We start from the raw sequence: 21,098 nt of genomic DNA, 5'->3' as shown, positions 1-21,098 counted from the left end.
TGCCACGTGACGATGATAAGCCACTTCATTGAGCTGTCGTCTGTGGCCAGGTCGCTTCTGAATAGGAAGCTAATAGCTTGGTTGGACTTAACCTGGTATGATAAAAAAAGTTTAGTAAGTATTTGTATATTTGTTTAACTTTTCCTGTGCTTTGCACTCCTATCGTGGGTTTTTGTATTGTTTCTTGTTGTAACGCTCTGACAGCACATGGGATTCCTCCAGCAATACATAAATATTCTGACTCGGATAACTCAAGACGCCAGGGCAGCCTTGCTCACAGCACTAACCCCAACAGCCTATTTCTATATATCGGCTATACGGGGGCGGAAAAAAAAACACTTTTGCTTGAAGCATAGTTAAAACTTAGCTCCGTCGTCGGTATAATAACCATGGCATAGGCCCACACATTGCTATCGGTAATTTTAGCACTACGCGTTCCGACCGAGGGATATTTGCAGCCGGGCAGATTATTTTTAATGTTGGAAGCTCTTTCCACCACCGTCACTTGCACGCCTGTAGCGGCATCGCTGTGTTTGCTGCTGCTGCTCAATAATTCGAAGGCTGAGTCGACCTACAGCCAGGGGGTTGTGGTGGTGTGGATGGGATTCTGAATCCGTGTAGTGTTTTGTTTGGGACTTCCCGCCGATGGACGATGAGCACGATGGCTGTGGGGCGAGTGATCCCCTACAGAGACGGCGGCGTTGGCGGTCGTGGCGGTGGTGCCTTGCCAACATGCACGCGAAGCCGTTCCGCGGGCAGTGTTACTCCAAACTCCGGCGGGAATGCCTCTCGGCGGGACGGCCTTTCGAAGACCCGCTCTTCCCGGCGTCCGACTCGTCCCTGTACCACACCAAGCCGCCTCCCGCACACGTGGAGTGGAGGAGACCCACGGTGGGTTGGGATTGGGCTTGGGATTTGCGCCTCTGTCTGTGCAAAGCGTGCGAACAACCGATGCAGCGGCGTTGCGTGGCACCGCGGCGATGAATCGCGGAACGTACGGAACCAGCGGCGGTTCCGATCGCGCGCCAACGTCGGAACAACGTTGGCACCAACGTTGCGTGGCACCGCCGCGATAAATCGTGGAACGTTGGAACCAACAACGCTTCCGATCGCATGCCAACGTCGGAACAACGTTGGCACCAACGTTGCGTGGCACTGCGCGATAAATCGTGGAACGTTGGAACCGACAACGCCTCCGATCGCATGCCAACGTCGGAACAACGTTGGCACCAACGTTGCGTGGCACTGCGCGATAAATCGTGGAAAGTTGGAACCGACAACGCCTCCGATCGCATGCCAACGTCGGAACAACGTTGGCACCAACGTTGCGTGGCACTGCGCGATAAATCGTGGAACGTTGGAACCAACAATGATTATGATCACGTGCTAACGTCGGAGTAACGTGGGCAGCTTTACTGACGGTGATTTATGCCACCCAAACAATCTTATCAGTTTAACACGTAGGCTTTCGCGACCAATATTATTCATAATAAACGTTTTTGCCCGATGATGCTGGATGTAATTACCAGCGAAACGTCGTGCTCAAAAACTGTAAATGTTGTGGTTTCCCTCTTCGACACACCGGTGGGCTAAAGTAGTGAACTATTTAGTCTTTTGTCAACGTGACACTTTTTTGCTGATTGGCCGTGTCGGGTGGTGAAGTGTTACGAAACATTTATAAATAACGCGATCGAACCCAAAAACGTTGATTATGAAACAATCTTATGTCGAGGGCAAGTTATTTTGGGGCACTCATTGAAGGCTGAGTTGACCTAGGGGAAACCCACGACTGGTTTCACACGTGACTTCATTGCTATGTTGCTTGGCCGTGAGTGAGAATTGAAATCGGCTCTTAAGGGGCATTGCATCACCGCTTGTCTCGAAAGCAAAGACTAAAACCGATCCCCGGTACAGCCTTCGCCAGACTGGTGGGGAAATACTCTTAGTTCTTTCGGTAAAGTCACGTTGGTAAAAAATGAAATTGAAATTAATAAAAAATAAAATAATGGGGAAAGCCCTCTCGGTGGGCATCTGTGAAGGGCGGCACGGCGCGCGAGTGGATGGTGGGTGACCACCACAGTACCCGGACACGCCTTTCGTTCTCCCGTGCTGATCTTTTTAAATCCTTTATATTAAGTTCACTTGCTTGCTTGCTTGCGCGCTTACGACCGTGCAAATTTTTCGGTCGTTTTTTAACCCACTTCCCGTGATCCAATCGAGCTGACATTTTGCACACAGACTCGTTGTGCGTGACAATTAATTTTGGTGAAAATATTTTTCCAAAATGTTACACTTTTTAGGGAAAAAAGTTATATTTAATTACCAATTGCTTAATGGTGCCAGGCAATCATATGACCCATAGGTGGCAGCCATCTCAAGCCAGACGACGAGAGGACTCTAGCCGCCACGCATATAAAGGATTTATAGTGAAAAACTTTGTTTTTACGGGTTAATTTTTTGCACACTGCACCAAGGCCGTGATTGTAATATATTGGGGGGGGGGGGGGGGGGGACACATCCCCCCCCCCCCAATATTCAAATTTGCTCCAAATGCCCCCCCCCCCCCCAATATAGTGCTATAAAATAGATTTCTGTTGATATGATTGTGGTTATGGTTGTACTTTATTAATCCATAATCTCTGCCATTACATACAATGAAACAAGAAAAGGTAAAAAAGTAAAAACAGAGCAATGTAATACAATACACTATTAGACATTATTGTTAAAAAGAAATAAAAAGTCCATCCCACGTGTTAGTGATTTATTTAATATTTTAGGCAGGAAATGGCAGGAAATTAGTTTTCAAATTTAGACTTTTCTGGGGGGGCGGGCGGTGGGGGACGACGACCCCTAGACCCCCTGGAAGATTTGGTCCCCCCCAATGTTGACTCCATGGCTATGGCCTTGCACTGCACGAGGTGGTGACTCATTTTAGGCTGCCTGGACCTTGGGGAAGCCCAGGACCCATTCATAAATTCGGTCGCGAACGGGAATTGAACCCTGTTGACTGGGTTGGTTACGCTGTGCGCTAACCACTACATTGTACATACACAGACAAGCTGTAGTAATTGGGTTGAGTGATAACCACTACACTACTGCTCTCCGTGAAGACAAAGATCCTCCGTATAGTGCTGTTAGCGAGCTGAGAAACTACGAGCCGAAGTGTGTGTGGGGTGGTGTGTGTGTGGTGTGTGTGGTGTGTGTGTGTTGGTGTGTGTGTGTTGTGTGTGGGGTGTGTGGTGTGTGTGTGTTTGGTGTGTTTGGTGTGTGTGTGTTGTGTGTGGGGTGTGTGTGTGAGGTGTGTGTGGTGTGTGTGTGGTGTGTGTGTGTTTGGTGTGTTTGGTGTATGTGTGTTGTGTGTGCGGTGTGTGTGTGTGAGGTGTGTGTGTTGTGTGTGTGGTGGTGTGTGTGTGGTGTGTGTGTGGTGTGTGTATGTGGTGTGTGTGGTGTGTGTGTGTTTGGTGTGTGTGTGTTGTGTGTGGGGTGTGTGTGGTGTGTGTGTGTTTGGTGTGTTTGGGTGTTGTGTGTGGGGTGTGTGTGTGTGAGGTGTGTGTGGTGTGTGTGTTGTGTGTGTGGGGAGCGGTGGTGTAGCGGTTAGCGCGCTGCGCTATGAACCTGGCGACCCGGGTTCGATTCCCGCTCACGGCTAACACCAGTGACGATTATCTGAACCGGTCCTGGGCCTCCCCTAGGTCGACTCAGCCTTAAATGAGTACCTGGTGCGGTGTGTAAACATCGCCACTAGGGAGACAAAGGCGGTCGGGCGTGGTGCTGGCCACCCACCCCCTCGTGTACCGTTCCGGCCTTCATAGGTGCTCGCTAACAGCACTTGCCCCTACAGTCTGTTCAGGCTATACGGGGGAATTGTGAGGGCCGAAACCCACCTCCCCGCGAGCGGCCTGGGCGCAACGTCCACCCCCTCCACTCCCCCCCTCGTCAGCCGCCTCTCGCCGGGCCCCCGCTGATGGGGTGATCGCCCCCCCCCCCTCTCTGAGGGACATCGCTGATTGGCTGGCTAACCACCGCCCGGGGTTATCCCGCACACGCCCACGTACACCACCACCACCACCACCACGCAAAGCGAACGCGGAGGCGTGCACGCGCGCGCCCCTGCAGGCGCGTATTTCGCGCAAAGGTCAGCGCTCAAGTTGGAGACAACTCCCCCAATTGTCCCGGGACAGGCCTCTTTTATTCTCTAAACTTCAAAGGCCCGGGGGGTGGTAAGGGGGGTGGGGACGTCGTGCCGCGCAGCCATTCATGCGCCAACCTTTAGAGTTTCAACTGATGCTCCGCCCTCACCTGGAGCGTTATCTTCCGTTACGCCTCGAGCCATTGTCTACGCGCCCGCCCTCGATCCCCTACCCCCGAGTGGGGGCGACCCCCGTTGCCCCTTCATCTGGAAGCGCTCCCGTGCTGTTTGCCAACTTCATGAGCCACCCTCTGCTAGGCGGCGGCTGTGGCCAACCATTGTCCCTTTGTTTCTTGTGTCCTTCCTGCGAAATGTCCCGTCCTCCATTCTCCCCTCCGAGTTGTACCTCATTGCGGTTGGCCCAGGGAATCTTTTTCTTCCTGCGCCCGTACAATTTTTAAGCCAATTTAGGGGCACCGCCAATCTCCTGGCACCGGGAAACCGTGGGACTCTCCATCTAGGGGCCCTCCGGATTAAACCCCGATGTGCCAGGCAACTCCCCATCAGGACACTACTCTGTGGGTGCGCTGAGTGCGGGGGCCGGGAGGGGATAGCGGCGCTTGTGGACTTGCTCCATGGTCGTGGCACCACAAGTGTGTTTGTTGGGTTTGTGGTGTGTGTGGTGCGTGTTGTGTGTGTTGTGGTGTGTGTGGTGTATATTGTGTGCGTTGTGGTGTGTGGTGTGTGTTGTGTGTGTGGGCGTGTGTATTGTGTGTGTGTTGTGTGTGGTGTGTTGTGGTGTGTCTGTGTGTGTTGTGTGTGTGTGTGGTGTATGTGGTGTATGTGGTGTGTGGGGTCGGGTGGCTAAAGCACAGCAAGTTGGCACAGTAGGGGGCACAGGTGGTGCATCAGCCAGTCATCTCGGTCGTCTCAGTCAGTCGCCCCGTGACCTCCTGCCAGCGGGCGTTCGACACTTCACGTGGCCTAAAGGTGCACATGGCCTAGCATAAGCGTCGTGGTGACGTCACCGCCACTTAGTGGCGAATGGCGGTTGTTGTGTGTGGGGAGTGTGTGTGTATTGTGTGTGTGGTGTGTGTGGGGTGTGTGTGTGTATTGTGTTCTCCCCCGCTCTGCAGCCCCCCCCCCCCATCCTGCACCCGTCCTCCTTGGCTCCTCCCACTCCTCTTACCCTCCTTGTCAATCACTTTCCTGGCTCCGCCCACACCCCAACCCCCCCTCCCCCATCATGCACCTGTCCTCCTTAGCTCCTCCCCCTTCACCTTCCTGGCTCCGCCCACACCCCCCCCCCCCCATTCTGTACCGGTCCCCCTTGGCTCCCCCCCTCCTCTGACCCTAAGTAACAATGTCTCATCACAAATAACTCTCGCTACAGTTATTTTGCTGTGCCTTTGTATTACACCTGATGAAGGAGGCTTGTGTTGCCTCCGAAACGTCGTGATTTAATTTAGTTGTTTTCGTTTACTTTATTTTATTAATTGTTTTACCTACGTGATTCTTAGGTTTTTTCGGTAAAGTCACATAGGTAAAAAATCAAAATTCATTAAAGTAAAATAAAAATAATATTTTACTTTTAGTAATTTTTATGTTTTACCTACGTGACTTTACCGAAACAACCTAAGAATATGAATACTTTCAGTCACGAAAGCTTCAAATCTAGAATTACCTACGTGACTTTACCGAAAAAACCGAAGAGTATAATGTGGGTGTGTTGGGCGTGTGTGTGTGTGTGGTGCGTGTATGGCGCGCGCGTGCGTGCGTGTGCGTGTGTGTGTGCTTAAGATCAGTTGCAATACGTTGAGGAATGCACAAGAAGCGTCACATGTGCATGTGGAAGGGATTGATACGTGCGCGACCTTCATCGTTCGCCGCAGCCACAGACACCAGAGCCGATGGGAAGCTGTAAAAGCCTTTCGCGTAAACGTGGCCCCTTTGACAAGGGCTGTACAAGTTGTGGCTGCTATTACCCTCCCCTTTTCATGCACGATATAAACAGGGACTTTTCGATTTAAAGCTTTCGTGACTGCAGGGATTCATCTTCTTGGTTCTTTCGGTAAAGTCACGTAGAAGGGAAGTAATAAAATAATAAAAATAAAACATAATAAAACAATTCTCACGACGTTTCGGCCACAACGCAAGCAGCCGTCCTCAGGTGAAAACCAGGTCCGTCGAGGCGACAGAGTCTGTGCTGTTTCATTCAGACTCTGTCGCCTCGACGGACCTGGTTTTCACCTGAGGACGGCTGCTTGCGTTGTGGCCGAAACGTCGTGAGAATTGTTTTATTATGTTTTATTTTTATTATTTTATTACTTCCCTTCTACGTGACTTTACCGAAAGAACCAAGAAGATGAAACAGGGACTTCTTTGTGGCGAGGAGGGAGGGTGGCGGTGGAGGGGGTGGGTCGTGGTGAGGCATGAGCAATACCTCCTCTTCACACTTTTACGACAACACAAAACGGCTTTTCGCAACGTGAAATCTCTGGAGAAAATGTGAAAGAGTAGGGTAGAGCGTGACGGTGATTCATACCACAAATTTGAGATGATTATTTTAGTTTGGGAGGCTCCCAAGGGTTGACACACTTTAAAACATGTTTTATTTTCACTTGGTCGGATGAAGTTTGTATATTTGTGCATGACCCTATAACTCCCCATGGTGACGCATAACGAGTGCGAACTTCCTGGCACGAGGTGGTTCGTGATCCAGTAGTAGTGGAGTGGCGAATCGTCGATGTGATGATGCCTCTCCTTCATGTAGATCTCCGTGTGAGTCTATGGGTCTCTATGTGAGTTTATGGGGCTCTGTGTGGGTCTATGGGTCTCTATGTGAGTCTATGGGTCTCTACGTGAGGCTATGGGTCTATGTGTGAGTCTATGGGTCTCTGTGTGAGTCTATGGGTCTCTATGTGAGGCTATGGGGCTCTGTGTGGGTCTATGGGTCTCTATGTGAGTCTATGGGTCTCTACGTGAGGCTATGGGTCTATGTGTGAGTCTATGGGTCTCTGTGTGAGTCTATGGGTCTCTATGTGAGGCTATGGGTCTATGTGTGAGTCTATGGGTCTCTATGTGAGTCTATGGGTCTCTGTGTGAGTCTATGGGTCTCTGTGTGAGTCTATGGGTCTCTGTGTGAGTCTGTGGGTCTCTGTGTGAGTCTGTGGGTCTCTGTGTGAGTCTACGGGTCTCTGTGTGAGTCTATGGGTCTCTATGTGAGTCTATGGGTCTCTATGTGAGTCTATGGGGCTCTGTGTGAGTCTATGGGGCACTGTGAATCCATATATCTGCTTGAGGCTCTGAGTTTTGGACGTGAGTCTATGGGTCTCTTTGCCAATCTATAAATCTCTGTGTGAGTCTATGGGTCTCTATGTGACCCTATGGAGCTCTGAGTCTGCACCTCCGATTACAACGGTTAGCTACGTACGGTGCGAAAGAAGTTCAACATACGTACGACCGGAGAGAGTTTAATTTCTCAATGGGTGCATCACGATTATCACCATCATCAAAATCATCAAGTAGATGCGCAACTGCTGGTGCCATGCTTTGTGTGTGGACGAATGTGGTTCAGGGGTCGTGGGCGATGATCTTCAGGGTTGCAGACCCAAGGCAGAGGGGTCATCTGAGCCGTTTTGGTCTCTCGCCAGGAGGAGTTTGTTCGTGACCTCTTGACAACTCCAGGGTCAACGAAGCATCGTCGCACCGAACGAGCCCGACTCGTGTTCATAGAGGGCACCTGTCCAATATCGTTGTTGTGTACGTTGAACTTCTTTTACACCCTACCTAGCCAACCGTGCTAATTGGAGGTATGCGAAACACGACGATTCTAGATTTGAAGCTTTCGTGACTGCAAGGATTCATATTCTTAGGTTTTTTCGGTAAAGTCACGTAGACAGAAGCTTGTGTTGCCTCCGAAACGTCGTGATTTTTATTTAATTTTTATTTTATTTTACTTTTATTAATTTTAATTTATTTTTTACCTACGTGGCTTTACCGAAAAAACCTAAGAATATGAAACACGACGATATTTTCTTAACGGGTCACAACCCCGGCTAATGGACGAATTTATTTATTTTGATAACTTTTCGTTGTTTGTTGTTCTTTGTGATTTTTTTTTAGGTGCCATTTCTCCATTTGTTTAGTCATTCTGATTTTGCTTGGTAGTCGTAGTGGTGATGATTTTCATTTACTTGGTGCGCGTGTATGCCCGTGTGTGTGCGTGTGTGTATGCGTGCGTGTGTGTGCGTGTGTGTGCGTGTGTGTGTGCGTGTGTGTGTGCGTGTGTGTATGCGTGCGTGTGTGCCCGTGTGTGTGCGTGTGTGTGTGTGCGTGTGTGTGCGCGTGTTCGATTCCCGCTCACGGCCAACACCTGTGACGATTATCTGAACCGGTCCTGGACCTCCCCTAGGTCGACTCAGCCTGAAATGAGTACCTGGTGCGGTGTGTAAAAATCGCCACTGGGGAGAGCAAAGGCGGTCGGGCGTGGTGCTGGCCACCCACCCCCTCGTGTACCGTTCCGGCCTTCATAGGTGCTCGCTAACAGCACTTGCCCCTACAGTCTGTTAAGGCTATAGGGGGATCTTTATCTTTGTCTTTGTGTGCGCGTGTGTGTGCTGCGCCGTGCATATAGCAAACCGCGTATATGGGATTTGGTCCCTATACATAACTCATGGGCATCGTTGTTGGCATGAATGACGCCGCTATATGAGGTGTGCTGTAGTATTATAATCATGAGACTGAGCAATAGAATCCGTCCACCCACTGACTCACTCACCCAGCCAACCACTCATTCGCCCATTGACCCACCTACTAGGGCCGTAGTATCCAATAGGCCACAGTAGGCACCTAGGGGCCTACTCACTCACCCACTCAACCAGCCACTCACTCATTCACTCATTCACCCAGCCACTCACTTACTCATTCACCCACCCACCCACTGACTCACTCGCCCAGCCACCCACTCACCCACTCATTCACCCACTCCCTCACCTACTCACTCATTCACCCACTGACTCACTCAGCCACCCACCAACTCACTCATTCACCCAGCCTCTCACTCACTCATTCACCCACCCCACCCACTGACTCACTCGCCCAGACACCAATTCACTCACTCATTCACCCACTCACTCACCTACTCACTCATTCACCCACTCACTCACTCAGCCACCCACCAACTCACTCATTCACCCATCCTCTCACTCACTCATTCACCCACCCACCCACTGACTTACTCGCCCAGCCACCCCACTCACTCACCTACTCACTCATTCACCCCACTCACTCAGCCACCCACCAACTCACTCATTGACTCAGCCTCTCACTCACTCATTCACCCACCCACTGAGTCACTCGCCCAGCCACCCACTCAATCACCCATTCACCCACTCACTCACCCAGCCACTCATTCACTCACTCATTCACCCACTCACCCACCCAGCCACTCACTCATTCACCCAGCGACTAACTCACTCATTCACCCACCCACTGAGTCACTCCCCCAGCCACCCACTCACTCACTCATTCACCCACTCACTCACCCAGCCACTCCTTCACTCACTCATTCACCCACTCACTCAGCCACCCACCCACTCACTCACCACTCACCACCGACTCACTCATCCACTCACCCAGCCACCAGGTCCGTATATCGAAGAGGCCATAGTAGTCACCATGCCTAGGGACTACAAGAACCTCAATCCGGGCCTGGTCTTGGGTCTTCCAGGTTTCTTTTTGCCAAGGTGGTGGCCATTGCATGGCATTTTTTAGACAACGTGTTTAAAGTTCAGGGGTCAATCCTGATCTGCAGACATGTAGCGTCGAGGCATTGAAAAGTGAAGCACATGATGTGATTATACTCTGCTTTGTTGCAACAGATGTTTAACTTAATGAGATTTTGACAAAAATAAACAGTGCTTGGAGCCGTACGCTACGGCAATGCAAATTTAATTCTGCTGATTTCAGTGGCTGATTGTGAATGTAAATATAATTTGGCGTGTTTAAATATCATAAAACAATAACATCGATGGCTCATAGTTTGCAAAGCGAATAACGTCGTGTTGTGACTGAAACAGCTTTCATTAAAATTAATAGCGGCGATCGAGATCTTGTATCGTAGTTCACGCCACATCAATTCCGCGCGAGTGCTTCGCTCGGGGCCGAATGCCTCCACCGCTGGGACGCCGAGGCAATGTGAGAGTGTGCTGGCGAAAACTCGGGGGGGAGCGGTGGTGCAGCGGTTAGCGCGCTGCGCGACGAATTCCTCCACCGCTGGGACGCCGAGGCAATGTAAGAGTGTGCTGGTGAAAACTCGGGGGAGCGGTGGTGCAGCGGTTAGCGCGCTGCGCGACGAATTCCTCCACCGCTTGGACGCCGAGGCAATGTGAGAGTGTGCTGGCGAAAACTCGGGGGGGGAGCGGTGGTGCAGCGGTTAGCGCGCTGCGCAACGAACCCGGCTGGGACCCGCGTACGATTAACCAGTGGCGATTATCCGAAACGGTCCCGGGCCTCCTCCCCCTAGGTCGACTCAGACTCGAATGAGTACCTGGTGCGGTGTGTAAACATCGCCACTGGGGAGACAAAGGCGGGCGGGCGGGCGTGGTGCTTGGCCACGCATATTTTGCTGTCTTTTCCTCGATGTTCTGTTTGCACATAGTCTCTTTAAGATGATTTCTTGTTCATGTTTTTGTTTCATGTTTTTGTTTGTTGCGGTTGCACCCGATTCGAGAGCCGAATGGCTCACAGTGAATCAATGAAACTGAAAACTGAAACGCACCCCCTCGTGTACCGTTCAGGCCTTCACATGTGCTCGCTAACAGAACTTGCCCCAACAGTCTGTTAAGGCTATACGCAGGGGGGGTCTTTGTATTTGTTAGGTTAAGCTGTTAAGTTTCGTGGGCAGGGGTCAAGAATATCACCTCGGGTTTGCTCTTCTACGAAGCTGCTCATGGTCCACCCTGAGCCGCATTCACTGCACAAACCAAGGCAGTGGATACCTGTTGATGCACAAATGGAGGATGCAAAAACAACTCTCCAGTAGCTCGCGTGTGACTGCGGTCATCCAGAACCGCCTGCATAACAGGTAACGACTAAATGCCCCGATCCACTAATACGATGGATACATAGTAGTAGGTTTTTACCCTTTCAACTGGTACAAAAACTGACACATTTATACAAGGCATCATGTTTACAATAACCATAACACAAGCAGTCAACTGGTGTAAAATGAAATTCAAAGTTTTAAGTATAGTAATAGTTTTTACCCTTTCAACTGGTACAAAACTGACACCTTTATACAAGGCATCATGTTTGCAATAACCACAACACAAGCAGTCAAAATGCAAACAAACAGAAACAACTCTGATGATGATAATGATATGCACTGTCCTTGAAGTTGATTGGTCCACACCCGAGACAGCTTTTCTTAGAGCCTAGTCTCCATTGGTGTTGGACCAGATGCCAATCAACTTCAAGGACAGTGCATATAATTATCATCATCAGAGTTGTTTCTTTTTGTTTGCATTTTGACTGCTTGTGTTGTGGTTATTGCAAAAATGATGCCTTGTATAAAGGTGTCAGTTTTTGTACCAGTTGAAAGGGTAAAAAACTATTACTATGTTTTGCCACTGGTAAAGGAGATGTCTCATAGCACGAAGGAGACGTCGCAGCGATGATGATGATGATGCACCACTCCGCTCTTCGCGACTCGGTTATCCGGGATTGATAACTTGATTGCGAGGTCGCGGTTGTCGTATCTCTGCATCTTCGTCGGCCGTAGGAGAGAAGATGGCATGGTCAAGGGCCAAGAGATCCGAGTTTAATCTCCAGCCACGGCTAACGTCGTTGGCAAGCGATGTCACCTCGGTAATGTTGCCCCAAGTTAGTGTGCCGATTGTGCTACTCAAGTTTTAATAGTTTTAATGTTGCGTTTAACAAGGCCAAGGGGCCAAGAATGAGTGAATGAGTGCGTGGGTGGGCAAGTGAATCGGTTAGTGAGTGCGTGAGCGAGGGGGAAAATGAGTGGGTGAGAGAGTCAAACGAGTGAGTGGGTGCGTAAATTGATGAGTGGGCGAGTGAGCACGTGCGTGAGTGAGTGAGCGAATGAGTGAGTGAGCGAATGAGTGAGTGAGTGAGCGAATGAGTGAGTGAGTGAGCGAATGAGTGAGTGAGTGAGCGAAGGCGTGGAGTGAGTGAGCGAATGAGCGAATGAGTGAGCGAGTGAGCGAATGACTGAGTCGTGGAGCGAATGTGAGCGAAGTGGCGAATGGTGCGAGTGAGCGAATGAGTGAGGCGAGTGGAGCGAATGATAGCGAGTGAGCGATGATTGACGATGAGCGAATGAGTGAGCGAGTGAGCGAATGAGTGAGCGGAGTGAGCGATGACGTGAGCGGAGTTGAGCGAATGAGTGAGCGAGTGAGCGATATGAGTGCGCGAGTGAGGCGAATGAGTGAGCGAGGTGATGCGAATGAGTGAGCGAGTGAGCGAATGAGGTGAGCGAGTGAGGCGAATGATGTGAGCGACGTGAAGCGAATGAGTGAGCGATGTGAGCGAATGAGTGAGGCGGTGAAGCGAATGACCGTGACGGAGGTGAGCGGATGACGTGACCGAGTGAGCGAATGGAGTGAGCGAGTGACGAATGAATGATCGGAGCGAGTGAGCGAAGTATGACGTGAGCCGAGTTGAGCGAATAGTGAGCGAGTGAGCGGACCGGTGAGCGAATGAGTGAGCGAGTGAGCGACTGAGTGAGCGAGTGAGCGAATGAGTGAGCGAGTGAGCGAATTGAGTGAGCGAGTGAGCGAATGAGTGAGCGAGTGAGCGAATGATGAGCGAGTGAGCGAATGACGTGAGCGAGTGAGCGCATGAAGTGAGCGAGTGAGGCGAATGAGTGAGCGATGGAGCGAATTGAGTGAGCGAGTTGAGCGAATGAGTGATGCGATGTGAGCGAATGAGATGAGCGAGTGAGCGAATGAGTGAGCGAGTGCGCGAATGATGTGAGCGAGTGGAGCGAATGAGTGAGTGAGTGAGCGAAGAGTGAGTGAGTGTGAGCGAATGAGTGGCGAGTCAATGAATTAGAGAGTGAGTGAGTGTGATTGTGGATGAGTGTGAATGGTTGAGTGGGCATGAAAACTAGTGAGTGAATGGCTAAATGATTGAGTAAATTAATGAGTGGGCGAGTGAGCACGTGCATGAGTGAGTGAGCGAATAAGTGAGTGCGTGAGCGAATGAGTGAGTGGGTGAGTAAATTAATAGGTGAGTGAGTGAGCGGGGGAGGGAATGAGTGAGTGAGTGGATGAGTGGGTGAGTCAATCACTTAGAGAGTGAGTGAGTGTGATTGTGGATGAGTGAATGATTGAGCGGATGAAATAGTGAGTGAGTGGCTAAATGATTGAGTGAATTGATGAGTGGGTGAACGTTCGGTCGTTTCGATTTAAAGCTTTCGTGACTGCAGGGATTCATCTTCTTGGTTCTTTCGTTAAAGTCACGTAGAAGGGAAATAATAAAATAATAAAAATAAAACATTATAAAATAATTCTCACGACGTTTCGGCCACAACGCAAGCAGCCGTCCTCAGGTGAAGACCAGGTTTGTCGGGGAGACAGCGTCTGACGCCGACACGTCGTGAGAATTATTTTATTAAGTTGAATTTTTATTATTTTATTATTTCCCTTCTACGTGACTTTACCGAAAGAACCAAGAAGAGGTTCGTTCATTTCTCAATCCGCTTGTCCTGGTGAGCAGAATGTTAAGGGCGGTCCACACCTCCCTACTCAACATGTGTGTGGAAGTTGAAAGTGTGAAAATTTAAAGTTTATTTTGTTTAGCCCGGCAATAGCACAAGACACCAGGACACAGTCTCATTTGTCAATGTGACCTGGGTAGCCAATACACTGAAAGTAAAACAAACGAAACAAAGTTACAGCAATGAAGCAGAGACAAATCGGAGCAAAAATAACTGTGCTCCACAAGCAGTTGCTGAGACATATGGCCGTAACTTAGAAGCATTGCTGCATACCAGCCAAGTGATTAGATCACAAAAAAAATGAAAGAATTTTTCTTCATTCTGAAGAAAAAAAAAACAACTCTAGGGGGGTGGGTGGATGGGGGGGTGGATGGGGGGTGGATGGGGGGGGTGGATGGGTGGGTGGATGGGTGGGTGAGTGGGTGGGTGGGTGAGTGGATGGATGGGTGAGTGGGTGGGTGGATGGGTGAGTGTGTGGTTGGGTGAGTGGGTGGGTGGGTGAGTGGGTGGATGGGTGAGTGGGTGGATGGGTGAGTGGGGGGTGGATGGGTGAGTGTGTGGGTGGGTGGGTGAGTGGGTGGGTGGGTAGGTGAGTGGGTGGGGTGGGTGAGTGGGTGGGTGGATGGGTGAGTGTGTGGTTGGGTGAGTGGGTGGGTGAGTGGGTGGATGGGTGAGTGGGTGGATGGGTGAGTGGGTGGGTGGATGGGTGAGTGTGTGGGTGGGTGGGTGAGTGGGTGGGTGGGTAGGTGAGTGGGTGGGTGGGTGAGTGGGTGGGTGGATGGGGGGGTGGATGGGTGGGTGGATGGATGGATGGATGGGTGGATGGGTGGGTGGGTGAGTGAGTGGGTGGGTGAGTGGGTGGGTGGGTGAGTGGGTGGGTGGATGGGTGAGTGGGTGGATGGGGAGTGGGTGAGTGGGTGGATGGGTGGGTGGATGGGGGGTGGGTGGGAGGGTGGGTGGGTGGATGGATGGATGGGTGGGTGAGTGAGTTAGTGGGTGGGTGGATGGGTGAGTGGGTGGATGGGCGAGTGGGTGAGTGAGTGGGTGGGTGAGTGGGTGGGTGAGTGGGTGGGTGGATGGGTGAGTGGGTAGATGGGTGAGGTGGTGAAATCTGAGGTTGACATTCCACAAAGAGACCTCGGTCTGCATTTTCGCGAAGCCGCGTTTACCCCGGGGACTCTTTGAGGAGCGGGGTGCATTTGAGGCAGCAGAGGCTGGACCCCCTTCCGTTCACAAACACAGCACGCGTAAGCGGGCTCAGGTCGACATTTACACAAGTGGCTGGGGCGGAAATCTGTGGTTTACAAACTTATGAAATATTTGGTTTTTCCTCCATGATGCCTGCTTTTAAAATATTGAACACACACGCACGTATTTGTGTTTATACAGTATGTAAACGTGCACAAATATTTGTTTACTAAGCCAGCCAGCCAGCCAGCCGTTGAGATATAGTGTGGCACTGCGGTCTTGTGATGTCTGGGCCAGGCACGTTGGCAGGGCCAGTTGCGTGATCGGGGCTCAGAGAGATCTGCCCAAAAGGTGCTCGCGAGTCCCAGCGTTCACAACATCCGAGCCAAATCTGTCGAATGTCCACACCACCCCCCGCGGCCATCCAACGTTGGGTGCCCACCTAAGGTTGAGATAAAAGTATTTTTTTACACAATTGGTGACGATGTTATCTCTCTCTCCTGCCGCCGTGGCTTGCGTTTTTGTGCGTGTGTGTGTGTGCACGTGTGTGTGCGCGCGTGTGTGTGTGCGCGCGTGTGTGTGCGTGTGTGTGTATATATATGGCCACCCACCCCCTCGTGTACCGTTGCGGCCTTCATAGGTGCTCGCTAACAGCACTTGCCCCTACAGTCTGTTAAGGCTATATGGGGGATCTTTGTATATCGATAGCGGGGGGGAGCGGTAGTGTAGTGGTTAGCGCGCTGCGCTACGAACCTGGCGACCCGGGTTCAATACCCGCTCACGGCCAACACCAGTGACGATTATCTGAACGGTCCTGGGCCTCCCCTAGGTGGACTCAGCCGCAAATGAGTACCTGGTACGATGTGTGAACCTCGCCACTAGGGAGACAAACGCGTGGTGTTGGCCACCCACCTCCTCGTGTGCCGTGCCGGCCTTTATAGGTGCTCGCTAACAGCACTTGCCCCTACAAATCTGTTAAGCCTATACCGTGAATCTTTGTCTTTGTATCGATAGCACTGTGGCATTTAAAAGGATGCATATTTTAATAGGCAACGTTTCGGGCAATGACCATTTTTCAGAGCACGTAAAATACAGAGGTCCAGAGAGATGGAGTGGGATTCTACGACGCTTGTTTTACAGACGAGGCTTTAACCCATGCTGACAGTAATACACAAGGGGTTAAGATGTTCCAACACCAAACAAACTCGAAACTAAACTTTTTAAATCCTTTATATTAAGTTCGCTTGCTTGCTTACGACCGTGCAAATCTTTCGGTCGTTTTTTAACCCACTTCCCGTGATCCAATCGAGCTGACATTTTCCACACAGACTCGTTGTGCCAGACAATTATTGTTCGTGAAATTTCTTTCCAAAATTTTACACTTTTTAGGACAAAAAATATTATATTTCATTACCAATTGCTTAATGGTGCAATGCAATCATCTGACCCATAGGTGGCAGCCATCTCAAGCCAGAGGACGAGAGGACTCTAGCCGCCACGCATATAAAGGATTTATAGTGAAAAACTTTGTTTTTACGGGTTATACTTATTTAAATTTGACCAGCTAAGGCCCACTGAGCTATGTATCTTTTTTTCATAAGCGACCTGGCCACAAATGATAGGTCTACAAAGTGGCTTATCGTGGAGAAATGTATAGCAGTCGCCACATCCTCTTAACGCCTGATGTTGTGGAGGGAAAAGCCCGAGGACCCGTAGAAAAATCCACGCGACCACGGGGAGAGGGAGAGACACGCAAATTCCAAATATACAATCTAAGGCCACGGAATCATCGATAGAGAAATCCTGGAAGAAGAATAAGACATTTTATTGATTTTGTCTTTGACTAAAATAGTTCTAGAGCCGCATCACGCTCAGGTGTGCAGCAGATGACGACGCACATTCTGACTTGAACAAACAAAATGGGCCATGGAATCAACTTTTGAGGACGTCTTTTTTAAAAACAAAAACTTCCACAAAAAAGTCTCGTTCCGAGTGTGCCCCCCCACTGGCTTATCGTGACCCCCCCCCCCGTGAGCGTTTGAAAGCGATGGGAAAGTGAGAGCAAGCGCCGCGATGGGAAGAGAGAAATAAATTAATAAAAACATTTACTAAAACATCCACTCCAGAGTATGATGGAGATGCTCGCCTGACCGTTGTTAAGAATGCGATAGATAAATAAGCAGAGGGGGGGGGGGTGCGGGGGGGGGGGCTAGGGTGGGGTGAAGAGGGGCAAACTGTTCGTGTTCGCATCCAAGTTCAAAATCGGAATATTGCATTGACACTGCAGGAAGAATCCGATGAGCAATAAAGATATTTTGTCACAGATGGTCCAGGAGGGGGCACGGGGTAAGGACGTTGCCAACAACGAACTATTGAGGCGCAGAGCACAAGAAAGCTCAACAAATCACCCAACACACAGATGCATGTGCGACACTAAACCATCCCACATCCTACCAGGCAAAGCCCCACTGAAGTGTTCAATTATTTTTTTCCGAAGCGGCCCTGGCCACGAACGACAGCTCAGCAGAGTTCACATCTTGACAACAGAGCCACGGCACCCTCCGCTTTGGCTGCTTTCCTACGATGATTCGGAATGGATGGGGGAGGGGGCGAGTGGGGGAGGGGAGGGGTGCGCCAGAATGTTTCCAACAACAATAAACAACAACAACAGCAACAACATTCGCCACTAAGTGGCGGCCACGTCACACACGGCGCCGGTGCCAGGCTAGGTGCACATCTGAGGCCAGCACGTGAAAGTGTCGAAGGCTCGCTGCTGGCAGGAGGGTCACGGGACAGATCCAGCTGGTGCTGTGGGGTGACTGCTGCTGTGCCAGGCTAGGTGCAGGAGGTCACGGGACAGACTCGGGTGCCGTGGGTTGACTGCTGTGCCAGGCTATGTGCAGGAAGAGGTCACGGGACAGACCCGGGGTGCCGTGGGTTGACTGCTGTGCCAGGCTAGGTGCAGGTCACGGCACAGACTCGGGGTGCCGTGGGATGACTGCTGTGCCAGGCTAGGTGCAGGAGGTCACGGGACAGACCTGGGGTGTCATGGATTGACTGCTGTGCCAGGCTACGTGCAGGAGGAGGTCACAGGACAGACCCAGCTGGTGCCATTGCTCTCCCGACTGAGATGACTGGCAGATGCACCATCCGTGCCCCCTACTGCGTACAAGTCAATCACACACTGTGCACAGGGGAAGTCTTCCAACCTCATGGACGAGCTCACCTCCTCTGTGTACCTTGCCCTGTTCACCAAGCAAAGCCTCGCATGAGCTCGGCGAATCTTCGTTTGTTTTTAAATCCTTTATATTAAGTTCGCTTGCTTGCTTGCGCGCTTACGACCATGCAAATCTTTCGGTCGTTTTTTAACCCACTTCCCGTGATCCAATCGAGCTGACATTTTGCACACAGACTCGTTGTGCGTGACAATTTATTTTCGTGAAAATTTTTTTCAAACACTTTCCACTTTTTAGGATTTTTTTTTATATTTAATTACCAATTGCTTAATGTTGGCAGGCAATCATCTGACCCATAGGTGGCAGCCATCTCAAGCCAGAGGACGAGAGGACTCTAGCCGCCACGCATATAAAGGATTTATAGTGAAAAACTTTGTTTTTACGGGTTAATTTTTATCTCCCAGGAGGATCCTGGTCACGGGTTTCACACGTGATCGGGATGGGGGGGCGATGCGATGGCTGGACCATGTTAGACATCCAAATCGAGTCGATATTGACATGCGGTGCAGCGAATGGTGTCCACCACCATCACCAGGGTCGATTGGCACAAACCCGTGCGGGTGGGGGTAAACCGCGACTAACTCCCACCTCTTTCTTTTTCGACGTTTGGACAGCAGCGTGGAAGAGTAGGCCAAAACACTCTTTTTTTGGAGAGGTTGATGAGAGCGAGTCCTCGTTTAGCGCAATCGTAGATGTCGCGTTAAGAGAAAATATTTCCCCAATAAATAATGTAATAACGACAACTCACTACTTACTACCACTGTGCACACGCACAACGAGATGGCACGGACAAATAACCGAGACTACGCCACCACCGCGTTCCTGCATCGTTCCGCGTACTGTATCACTCCGCTCAGGCGAGTGCAGCTCAAGAAAGTAGTTCGTCTTCTTGGTTCTTTCGGTAAAGCCACGTAGAAGGGAAATAATAATATAATAAAATAAAACAATAAAATAATTCTCACGCAAGCAGCCGTCCTCAGGTGAAGAACAGGTCTGTCGTGAGAATTATTTTATTATGTTTAATTATTATTCTTTTATTATTTCCCTTCTACGTGACTTTACCGAAAGAACAAAGAAGATTAATCCCTGCAGTCACGAAAGCTTTAAATCGAAATGTAATTGTTTTTATTTTTATTATTTATTATTTCCCTTCTACGTGACTTTACCGAAAGAACCAAGAAGATGAATCCCTGCAGTCACGAAAGCTTTATATCGAATATAAAGTAGTTCGTCGTCGATCGCTCAGAAGCCGCGTTATAACGGGGCACGTTTCGCGTTATAACGGGGCGCAGTCCGCATTATAACGGGGCGAATTCCGCGTTGCAGCATGAACACCGCCACGCGACAAGCGATGACTTGCCGGTAACAATGTAAGTTATCAATTGGATTTGCATTGCACCCGCAGGAGCTGTGCACTTTTCCCCGCATGGTGATCGGAGGCATCAGCGCTCACGACCTGAACCAAGGCACGCTGGGAAACTGCTGGTTCGTGGCCGCCTGCTCCTGCCTGGCCACTAGGCCGTCCGTCTGGAGCAAGGTGAGGGTTCTAACGCAGTCGTGGTGGTTTCTTCTTAACCCGGGGGTGCATCTTGACACAGGAGGAGGTCGAGGGACTGACCCGGGGTGCCGTGGCTTGACTGACTGCTGTGCCAGGCTAGGTGCAGGTCGTGGGACAGACCCGGGGTGCCGTGGGTTGAATGACTGCTGCGCCAGGCTAGGTGCAGGTCGCGGGACAGAACCGGGGTGCCGTGGGTTGACTGACTGCTGTGCCAGGCTAGGTGTAGGTCGTGGGACAGAACCGGGGTGCTGTACGTTGACTGACTGCTGTGCCAGGCTAGGTGCAGGTCGCGGGACATACCCGGGGTGCCGTGGGGTTGACTGACTGCTGTGCCAGGCTAGGTGCAGGTCGCGGGACATACCCGGGGTGCCGTGGGTTGACTGACTGCTGTGCCAGGCTAGGTGCAGGAGGGCTGCCAGATGCCATTTCTGGGGGTGCGGGACACGGCCAGACTATTTTTAGAAGGCAAATCATCAAAAAGACAAATTAAGCACATACTCTTAGATTTTTTCGGTAAAGTCACGTAGGTAAGAAATAGTAAAAATAAAATAATAATAAATGAAAATAACTCAATATAATCACGACGTTTCGGAGGCAACACAAGTCTTCGTCTTCAGGTGGTACCGTCACAGCTAAATTTACTGTATCAAGGTGCGGTCACGAAAGCTTCAAATCTAGAAGAAACAAGTATACACCCGTAAAAACAAAGTTTTTCACTACAAATCCTTAATATTGCGTGGCGGCTAGAGTCCCTCTCGTCCTCTGGCTTGAGATGGCTGCTACCTATGGATCAGCTGATTGCATGGCACCATTAAACAATTGGTAATTAAATATAATATGTTCGTCCTAAAAAGTGTAAAATTTGGGAAAAAAATTTCAGGAACATTAATTGTCACGCACAACGAGTCTGTGTGGAAAATGTCAGCTCGATTGGATCACGGGAAGTGGGTTAAAAACGACCGAAAGATTTGCACGGTCGTAAGCAAGCAAGCAAGCAAGCGCGCAAGTGAACTTAATATGAAGGATTTAACAAGTAAACCCGTAAAACAAAGTTTTTCACTCTAAATCCTTTATATGCGTGGCGGCTAGAGTTCTCTCGTCCTCTGGCTTGAGATGGCTGCAATCTATGGGTCAGATGATTGTCTGCCAGTATTAAGCAATTGGTAATTAAATATTTAATTTGTTTTCCTAAACAGTGTAAAATTTTGGAGAAAAAAATTTCACGATAATTCATTGTCACAA

General features: G+C 50.2%; 1 protein-coding gene across 1 annotated transcript; it reads left to right on the top strand.

The window, feature by feature from the left end:
- Window positions 1-214: 214 nt before the first annotated feature.
- On the top strand, window positions 215-19,835 carry LOC133339228 (calpain-5-like; the record flags this gene model as incomplete). Its single annotated transcript, XM_061547378.1, has 2 exons — window positions 215-891; window positions 19,704-19,835. Coding segments are annotated over exons 1-2 (378 nt in total), but the record flags the coding sequence as incomplete, so codon positions are not given.
- Between the last annotated feature and the right edge of the window lie 1,263 nt (window positions 19,836-21,098).

The sequence above is a fragment of the Lethenteron reissneri genome, unplaced genomic scaffold (assembly GCF_015708825.2).
Source record: "Lethenteron reissneri isolate LAM-NWPU_2019-01 unplaced genomic scaffold, ASM1570882v1 scaffold_1677, whole genome shotgun sequence".
Lineage (NCBI taxonomy): Eukaryota > Metazoa > Chordata > Hyperoartia > Petromyzontiformes > Petromyzontidae > Lethenteron > Lethenteron reissneri.
The sequence above is the reverse complement of the archived record's forward strand: the minus strand, read 5'-3'. Positions and strand labels throughout refer to the sequence as shown.